Source organism: Seriola lalandi, unplaced genomic scaffold (genome assembly GCF_002814215.2).
Source record: "Seriola lalandi dorsalis isolate HSWRI2012SDOR001 ecotype SW California unplaced genomic scaffold, Sedor1 jcf7180002054137, whole genome shotgun sequence".
Lineage (NCBI taxonomy): Eukaryota > Metazoa > Chordata > Actinopteri > Carangiformes > Carangidae > Seriola > Seriola lalandi.
The window spans coordinates 11,753-22,177 of NW_019524690.1; the positions used below are offsets into that span (position 1 = coordinate 11,753).

A 10,425-nucleotide genomic window follows, 5' to 3' on the forward strand; every position below is an offset into this window, starting at 1 on the left:
CCAGCCATTAAACCCAGATTTGACACTGCAACACGGATTTGATAGTCCAAAAAATAATCTGTATTTTTGTGCCGATTTTTTCTGCCACTGAAAAAAAAACTGATAAGACATAACGAGACATAACCTCTGTTTGAAGACATCTACAGAAATGTTCATCATGAAAGCAAAGACAGTTTAAGTTGAAAGCAGCAGTTAAAAAGTAACAAAGGGAATGGTGTTACAAATGGTGGGACAACCATCAGTTGGAAACTGCACACCTCCCTCACCTCAAATCCCTTGTAATTAATTGCTGTGATTTTCTTTTGCCATTCTCATGCGGTCTTCTGTTGGTGAGGAGCTAATATTTTCCTTCTCAAAAGTGATCCAAATGCTTACATCAAAGTGGTGATAACTGAAGCCACAGTGCACAAACTCCATATTCTTTGACAACACTAATATAACTAAAACCGTTAACATAACAAACCTGATTTATGCTACTGTAAGTATCATGAAATCTTTTTTTTTTTCTTATCCAAACTAGCTACTTTTGACGGTAACAGGTTTGACTCAAAAATGTCGATTGGGTGGCATAACACTACTATGATCTCTCTCTCCCTTTTCACTGCAGGTATTAATGATACACATTATACACAAACATATCTATACATGTATTCTGTTTATAAACTACTCTTAACAACAGAGCAAATCGCCACATAATGCTTGTAAATACTTTATTACACGTTTGATGGATCTTTTGCTGAAACATAATGCTGCATTGACTTTTTATGTCATAAAATGTTTTCTGATTCAACGCTATGACAGATGTTACTTAGTAAAAGATTAACACATTACTTAAGTATTTACTTGTTGACTGGTGCAACCCAGTTTTGTAAATCATTAGTTTAAAACTAGCTACTACTTACTATGAACTAGACTTAGTGACGGATTTACAGAGAGATGATGCAAACCGGTCCTGAAGTTACAAATCTCATTTGTAGGTTGGGTACTTAAGATGTATGTTAGTATGTTGACTGGTTTTACATCAGTATGCTTATGTGTTTGTTTTTTAATCACTACAGCTGTTATTTCTCATAATTCTGTTAATAATCTTAGTTCATATTTGAATTTTTTAAACTAAAATACTTACTTTCAACCACTTTAGAGGCAGACATGATTTGGCATTTTTACATATTTGACCTATCTGAAAAACATTGATTCCAAAGGGCTATACATGCTTCTATTTGGAACAAACTCAGCACAACCAATATTGATTAAGTAAGTCTCAACACACTGTTAATAGTGCCCCTCCCCACTGCCAAAGGTAGCAGCCCATCCATCTGGAATGTCATTGTGGCTTTTCCTGCACCCCACACCCATCTGTTTGGAAAGTCAGTGTGAATTATAAGACAAGAGACAATAAAGGACTTTTTCCAGTTTATTGAAAATGCTGTGATCAACCCCAAACATACAATGGATGACATTTTGATGAACTGAAAGTGCAATCACACTAAATTACTGGAATAATACAACATTTTGGGATGAATAAAGTTCCAGCTTATCTTTTCAGTCTTGATCAAGATGCCAAGCTTGAAAACAGTTTGTGTCTTGTTGAAGGCAAAGATTGACATCACATTCTTTGCACTTCCAAAGGGCTTTTGGCGCCCAGCAGTAACATGCAGATGATTCTACATGCTGTCTTTGCAGGGGTCTTCTGTGGGCTCTGTGTCCACAAGTAGCAAACCTACAAGCAAAAACATTCTTCAAAAGCTTTGGTATCCAGAACCCAAATATCTTCTGTTAAAGAGTGTAACTCACACAACAGTCATAAGTGAGTCCCTGGCCTGTGGGGAACCTGAAATCTACTTGGTTAGTTTGTACCTGATGTACTGTGAAATCCTTTGCAAGGCACCATACGTTCATCTGCAATCATGTACATGAGAGGTTTGCCCCAGAACAGTCTGTCATGCTCTGAGCTTCCTCTCTTCATTCATTCCTTCCTCATCTGGGTCAGTCAGTGGTGGTTGTGGTGGTGGTGCGGCATCACCATCACTTTCTGTCTTCCATGACAGTGGTTACACATTATAGCAAACAATGAAACATATTTATAAGTATTTCCTTCATTTACACCTGACATAATATGCGTTACATTAGCCTACACTAATGAGACTAAGCTCCATGAGTCTGATGTCGTTGGTTCAAACAAATATTACAATCTTACTTTTGTAGCACACAATCTTACACTACAGGAGCCTGATATGATGATGACACATAAAATAATTCATCAGTGAGAAGGCTGCTCTGGACATTAGAGCATTACAAATAACAGAAGTGAGCACAAACTGAGAAGATAAACTGGAAAAAATGATAATTAACTTTAGCTTACAAGTAATGAGTTGACTTTGCTGGCTACACTGTGATTGACATGATCCAGTTTTACAATCTGCTGCGGACAAGTTTTAGCTGTACAAAGTCGTATGATATGCTGTGCCTATGCAGAGCTGACGTAGGTAAAATAATTTACTTACTCATCACAAACATCCTCAGCAGGATCGAGTCAAAGCCCAAAATGGCAGTGTTTTTTCTCACTGTCCTCACCGCTTTCATCTGAGGAGAGGTGGCAGATATAGTCGCACGTGTCCAGGCAGCAAACAGAAGCATCTGTGTGCCATCTTCCTCGATCAGTGTAAACAACCCAAACATCCGTTCTTGTTTGAAGGTCACATTGGCCGTTTTCACAAAAATTCTTGCCTTGTAATCATTCGATGATGATTGCTGACTTACCTTGGTGCTGGCATATGGATAGCTCTATTTGCAAATCGGTCAACCATCAACAGCTGATTTCTGACTCAGAAACTGAGATGTGCATGTTGTTTTATTTTTATTCCTCTCACATAGTTCTACAAAATAAATCCACTTCCAACAATATACATTTTGAAGTAGACTATTGAAGGTTTCGGAGGACGTTTTCTTTAAGTTTCTAAGACAAAAACTTCACAAGTATTTGAAGCAGTTTGGCAAAATGTCTGTTTTATCCTGCCGATGGGATTGCCAACTCGAAGGTTACGCCCCTCTATTTAGCATTTATATGCAATATAAAAACATCTGATAAATGATTTGTGTTACACTATAATGTAGTTGTTATCAGCTACAGGAAAGGTTTTAAGTGTTTATTAATATAAAGGCTTTGTCAGCAATTATAACTTCTCCTATGAACTTATTTTATAGATTAGATTTATGTTTTACTATATTGCCACTCAATGTCTGTTTATACAGCGGCCCCCACGTATGGGTGGCCCAGGAGGAGTTAGGTGTGTTACAAATACATTATAGACAGTTAGAAACCAGTGCCTTCTTTATATACTGCTTATAAATGCTAAAAGAATAAAGGTTACCGATTGATTTTCTAAATACCAACAGATGAAAATGCACAGCTACCTGTAATGTACTCTGTCTTAAAACTATCATAAAACCTGTATGAATTATATTTTAGCCAGCTCATTAACCTATAGCCGTAACCACTGAAAGCTCACCTGAGAACCTGTAGCTCCACCTGCCTCCGGTCGTCTGTCACTGCAGCCGCTGTTGGTGATGCTCCCTGATAAGATAATTCACAAACAAATATATGAATAATGTGTGACATTGCTGGCTTCATCTCTCAGTTATAAAGTGATGGATTTTTTTCATCAAACAGAGATGTCTGTTATGTAATTCCTCATGGCTTTATTCAGAAATGACAGAAGAGTTACAGAAAGAGTGACAAGGCTTGTGAGATATTTGTGGCCTGGCCCACAGAGTCACAGTCACCAAGTTATAACTTACTTTGCTGTTGAGGCAAAAACCTCCGATGTTGTATGTACATGTTTTGTTGGATATGATTTTATCCATGCAGTTGGCAGGGAGGGATGATTATTCAAGTGATTATTGTTGTTGTGCAAGGTTCTTGTTTTTTTTTTGTGCCTCAGTCACACTGTGAAGGTAAAAAAAAAAATTCTATAGACAGATCTGATTTTAGAAGAACAACCTCAACAACTTAAAATTGCCTTACTCTGAGTGTTTTATGTTTATTTGCCCATAAAAGATAAGGTAGGTGACTATAAAGAACTGCCTTAGACTTAACATTAATGTGAGGCATTTATTTCAGACTACAGAGTCATGTTGTAAGTGTTACAGCAGTTAATAAGTCTGAGCTGAGTGTATTGAACTGAGTAGAGGTAAAGTTTGTTGCTTAAGAGTTCAACTTTTCATTGGTAAGAAGAAGGGTCATTTCTTCTTTCAAAAGTAACATATAGGCTCAAGATCCACCTATGTCTGTTCCAACTTTCATGCAGCACGTATTCTGAACAAACTATTGGAAAACATGAGATCTGCTCAAACTCTCAGTTGTTTTAACTTGAGGATTAAAACTATTTTATTTGTCAATACCTTAAATTGTATTAAATTGAGGGCTATTCATTCATGTCTGTCACTGCACTGTAACCTTTTCTTCTACTTTCATTCTTCTTCTACTATATTTTAACCATCCGATGGAAATGCACACCTACCTGTAATATACTGTGCTCCATCTCCATCTGCCTCCAGTCGTCTGTCACTGCAGCAGCTGTAAGCTGATTCACAAACAAATCAGATAAATTTCCTTGATAATTTTACATATAACTGGTATAATGATAACTGATCACCTAAACCAGAATGTAACCCTTTTCAGACAAGGAATATGTGACATTGCTGGCTTCATATAACAGTTAGAAAGCCATAATTTTTTGTCATTCATGCAAAGATGTCCGTTATGTTATTCCTCAGGGTTTTATTCAGACATGACAGGAGAGTTACAGAAAGAGTGACAAGGCTAGAGAGATATCTGTCACCTGGCCCACAGGTTATTATTAAGTTTTATTCCATTATTATTAAGTTGTATTCCATTTTGGCATATTTTGATCTTTCATTTTTATTTAGGTCTTTTGAAAATCCTATGTATATATATACTGTATGTATATATATTGTGAAGCACAAGTATCATGTAATTCCCATACTGTTGACGGGTGTTCCTATTATTTTGGCCTCCCATTCAAATAAATGAGGGCAGGCTTCACAACTGACAAACCTCTCTGTACAACACAATAGAGTTCAACAGCGGCACAGACTGCAGCCTAACACATCTTTAACACAGTTTCAACAAAAATCTGAACATTATAACCGTCATGAAGGAGGATTTATAGCAGGACTGATGGATTAGTTTTAGCTAGGTGTTCAAAACAACCTGACAACTGAGTGCAGTTACAAAACATTGTTCTTACTTCCGCGTTTAATCTCCTCTTCAGTTGGACCGGTGTTGTCTGCCTTCGCTATAATAATTGAAAACATATCTGATAAAACAAATAAATTAATTAATTAAGCAGCTCCCTTAAAGTTTTGTTGACTTTCAGCAACTTTCCGTCGACGCCACCGCGGCCTCCTGCCCGCGCTTCCTCTCCGCAGAAACAAAATGGCGGCTGCGAGCTAAAGTAGAAAAGTTACCACACTGACGGTTGGTGCGTGAACTCGCTGCTCCAAGACTCATCCAGCCAATCACGTTGTTCCGTCTCTTAACTCCCGCTTAAAACGCTCCATCGACCAGACAACTACAACAACGGACAAAACTATGGACTGATTAATGACCAAGTTATAAGATGGGTTCCTACTAAAAGGCTTCTTCATGTCTTATTCATTTCAAAATAAATCAAAAATTATTCCTTCATTTGGTATTTTGATGATATGTGAATTTGGGAATATAATCTTAAATGTAATCAGGCACAACAAATACATGAAATCAACACCACTTTCACAATAATATGAACAACAACAGCAAGACATGTTTTGAATTTATTTTATTATTTTATTTATCACAATTTCTGTCATATGCTTATGCTGTGTTTTGGTTATTGTAATAAATTTAGTTTTTGTCATTCTTATCGTAATTTGAAAATTATTTTCATGATTCCCCTCCCGTTGATTTGACTTGTGTCTGACACTTTTCTTCTTTTTTTATACCTCGATATTACATGTATCGGTCATAATATGGCCACTAAGAGGCGCAATAGTCTAGTTTTTCACCTTTCTGTGGCTCGGTCCGTGCTTTTATTTTGATAGTGGAAACGGGAAGTGTCCGTTTCATTGTTCGTGTGTCAGTGCATTGACTCTGGTCCTGCTCCTGCTCGCTCTGCCTCCTCCGCTCGTCGCCATGGTGCAGATGATGGAGTCGCAGTGCGAGTATTTCATGTATTTCCCGGCGGTGCCCATCACGGATCTGTCGGACCCGGCCCGGTACCGTACTCTTCCCCGCCGGAGCCACCTCTACCTGGGTGAGACGGTCCGCTTCCTGCTGGTGCTGCGCTGCAGGGACGCGGGGGCGACGCCGACCGAGCACGGCCCCGGTAAGGCGGGGGAGGGAAGGAGGATGCCCCCCATCTGGCTGTGGCTGAAAGGGCGGAGGGGAGAAAGACACACCAACACAATTCTGTTGTGTCTCTGTAATGTTCAAACAGGAAATCACTGCGTTTTTATCAGTAGTAAATACACTTTAATATATTTTATGGGGTTGTAACAGTGAGTATGAGCATCCCTCAAATATATGTTGTGATTATTATGCATTTTTTCTCAAAATGCATGTGAATGGGAGGCAACATACTGATGTCTTTAACATGCAGGGGGATTCTGCAGTTGCATCAGAATTAGTGGAGGATGTATTTTCATTCGTGGCACCTGAGTCTACGGAGAAAGTCTTATAACACACAACCCAATATACTGCTAATGCACCTTATGACTTATGAAGTGCAAAACTGATTTATATTTATTGTTAAAACTAACCTGATCAAAAGAGATAGAATATATAAAGAGATAGATAAGATAGATAAAACAACACACCCTGAAGAACAGTTTAAATTCCCTCAGTAATAAGCTTGGATGAAAACAAAAAATGCAGGTGTTATCACCAGAGAATTAGCAGCTACATAAAAATGAGTCATCCTACAGCGGCAATCTGTGGGACTGTCAAGAAATCTATGAACACTGAGCAAATATTACAGAGTAATGTCATAATAATGTCCGGCTTTACAGACCAACAGGCAGAACCACCAATATTCACTGAGTTGTTTGAGCTTTTTTGAGTCCAGTGTTGTCAACATTATTTTGAAAATAAATGTCACGTGCGTCATCTGAAAATAAAAGAGTGGACCACGTGTAAATAAGTGTGGTGCCACTGAAATCAACTGTCAGGGTTATAATGCAAGATGATATGAGAGGAACTGGGACGATGCCAGAGACCGGCAGACCAAACTAGGGTTAAAATTCTAGTGAATATTGGACCAACCCAGGCCTGACACACCAGAGAATACTGGACCACCTTACAGGTGAAATTAAGATGAATATTGGACTGAACTAGGGATAAAACACAAGGCGTATGGAAGAAAACCAGGGAAAACAGCAGAGAAATGACAAGGGCTCCAGGTTTATGGGATGAATGTGTCACCTGTATTCACTGTGTCCCTTTTCCAGCAGTGGCCAGTGATGGCACCGCAGCCGGCTTTGGGTCGGAGTCAGCCAGCAGCCGGGCGTGGAGGGAGCTGGCCGGCTCTCTGTGCGCTGTGGCCAGCGTGAGTCCAGGTGAGAGCAACCGCCACCGAGGCAATCACCATCACCATGACTACCAGGGCAGCGGGGACGAGGCTAACGAAGATGGCGAGGAGGACTACATTGCAGCGGCAGAGGCGGCGATTGCGGCGCTCGGCAGCAGGGTGGACTCCCGGTGTCGGAGCTTCAGGGACTGCAAACCACTGCTCATCCACAACTCATCTGGGACGGCGGCGAGGGAGTTCCGCAGGGCACCTGTTCAGGTACGGCCGTGTTGATGCTCAGGTTGATAGGCCTGAGAGTTGGGCAGCAAGTCCAGCAACATCACTCCTCCACTTTTGTATCAACAGCTGTTGGAAAGATTACCATGACATTTTGTACAGACGTTCATGTTCCCCAGATGATGAATCCTGATGACTTTTTGAATCATCGTGTAGCGCCACCTGCAGGTCAAAGGTTTGTCGCTGAAACATCTCAACTTCAACTAAATAAATAGACAATGTTTTGTACAGACATTCCTGGTACCTTTGTTCTCATCAGCCTCAGCTGCACTTTGTGTTTAGTGCTAATAGCAAATGTTAGCATGCTAACACACTACACAAAAATGGGAATGAGTTACAAGTGACCATTAGGGCCACGCTCTACCCAGCGTCTGTCTCTGGAGACATTAGGGACTTGAAGCAGCGACGGTTAAAGTGACGACTACTTTACATCTTCAGGAAACCGAGGTCGCTCTGAACATCGCTACAACATGTCTCTTAAAACGACCTGAGAGCTTTTGATATAAACTTTAGAAACAATTTAAATCCATCTGATGCTTCAGCACCACGGACGGTGCTGCTCATAGACACAGACACGTCTGAATAACCTGGAAAAATCAGTCAAATTATCAGGTATCTTTAACAAATATACTCATAATCCATAAAACTACTAATGGTGAAAAACGTATAATTACCTGCCAACTCTTTAACGTATCACAGGGTAAACTAGTCTCGCAATAGGAAGTGTCGACATAGAATCTATGTCATCGCATCACGCCGTAGCCGTCCCTTCAACCGTCGCTGCTTGAAGTCCCTACTGGCGTGCCTCAGACAACGTCACAGATGTTTCCGATGGTTAAATCTCTTTGTACCTCTGAGCTGCGACTGTGTGAGGTCACTGAAAGGCCAGCTGCTGCTCAGTGAGAGGTGAAAATCATGATGCTCTCTGAAAAAGTCTGTTTCCCCATCTCAGTCTCCTCTGGACGAGCCGGTGGTGTTGACGGACGAAGTCATCTTCCCCCTCACCGTCTCTCTGGACAAACTCCCCGTCAGCACCCTAAAAGTCAAGGTCAGGAGGAACATCTGTCTGTCTGTCTGTCTGTCTGTCTGTCTGTCTGTCTCTTCTTTGATTCATATTTTTAGGGCATTTTCACTGTCTGGACCTGAGGCTGTTCCTACATGTTTATTGACACCTGACTCAGTGTAGTGTGTTTGAACTGTGGTTTTATTCTCTGTTTGTGTTCAGGTGATGGTCACAGTGTGGAAGAGGGAGGCAGAGAAAGCGGAGGTGCAGGAGCTCGGTTACCTGAGCGTTCTGCAGCAACGAGAACCGACACACACCTTCAGACACGACCTGAACACTTTCAAGGCTCAGGGTACAACACACACCCTCATTACAGAATCTGTCTCCTGCTCCCTGACCCTCGTGTTGCCTGTAAACTCTCGACCGAACCCTCAGATGCTCAGAAAAAGTCCAATCTGAACAAAATGTTGTTACTTTCCAGAGTTTTGTCACATGAGGTGTAAACACAGTTTGAAGTTTGAAGCAAAGTTAAAGGGATCAGGTAATGTTGTGAGTAGATGGGCAGACAACTGTAGTACCAGCTGTAGACATAAGGGGGCAGCATGTTTCCTTCATGTAGGCTAGTTTTTGATTTTTTTATGAGATTCAAAATACAGGAAAGCCCTGAGAATAAAACCACTGTGTTGTAGGACAAGGAAACAACTCAAGACTAAAGACTGAAAGTAGAAATTCAACAGGTCATTAAATCCTTGAACATGTGATTTTGATTATTATATCTATCCTCAGTTTTATGTTGTTGTATTTCTTAACTACTCCTTGTAAAAGTATAATGCACCGTGGCCTCCTGGTATTAATCTTTCTTCATGTGTCGTTGCTGCGAGCTGAAACATGTTCCTCTCCTCGTCCACAGTGAGCACCACTCTGACCGTTCTGCCGCCTCCCACCGTCCGCTGCAAGCAGATGACCGTCTCTGGGAGGCACCTCGTCGTCCTCAAAGGTAGGACATCGTTTCTTCTTCAGGTCTCATGCAGATGTTTTTGGATTCACACCAGACCAGCAGATTCCTGGTGTAGACGATAACAGCGTCTGATCGCTCAGTGTAAACGAGTTAAAGGCTGAAATATTTCCAGCAGACGTGTCGTCATGTTGATCAGGTTTCTCTTCCTCTCTGGACCAGGGAAGTGAACCAGGTTTCTCATTTACATGATTTGAAAGTTAAATGCATGTAAAACAGAGTAAATGTCAGCGATGTGATGATCATCAGCATCAGGGCACAATCTGCTGTCTCTCTTTCATGTGACTTCACATTGTCTTGTATTAGTTTGATTTATTTTAAATCTGGAAACTGTTAAATCATGAAGTGACTCATTGTATAAATCATTTTACTGCACATCAATTTTAATTCATTTAACTTTATTGTTATAATTCTATTATTATAATACATTATTTTACATCTGTTCATAAACACACTGAGACAAATGTCGCAGAATTCAAGAGAACAGATGCAATAGAAGAATGAAGTCCAGTTAAAATGCTATTATCTGCCCCCACCCCACCCCC

At 40.5% G+C, this 10,425-nt stretch overlaps 1 protein-coding gene across 2 annotated transcripts in view; it reads left to right on the top strand.

The window, feature by feature from the left end:
* The first annotated feature begins 5,982 nt into the window (after positions 1–5,982).
* LOC111653011 (microtubule associated protein 11) overlaps positions 5,983–10,425 on the top strand; it is a 9,284-nt gene continuing 4,841 nt past the window's right edge. Inside the window, exons 1-5 of one of the 2 annotated variants that reach the window (XM_023403449.2) lie at positions 5,983–6,386; positions 7,510–7,844; positions 8,815–8,910; positions 9,088–9,217; positions 9,776–9,862. In XM_023403449.2, the coding sequence (XP_023259217.1) occupies positions 6,194–6,386; positions 7,510–7,844; positions 8,815–8,910; positions 9,088–9,217; positions 9,776–9,862 (841 nt within the window). In that variant the 5' untranslated portion in view covers positions 5,983–6,193. Of the gene's footprint in view, positions 6,387–7,506; positions 7,845–8,814; positions 8,911–9,087; positions 9,218–9,775; positions 9,863–10,425 lie in introns of both variants that reach the window. The other variant, XM_023403448.2, reaches the window with a different exon arrangement.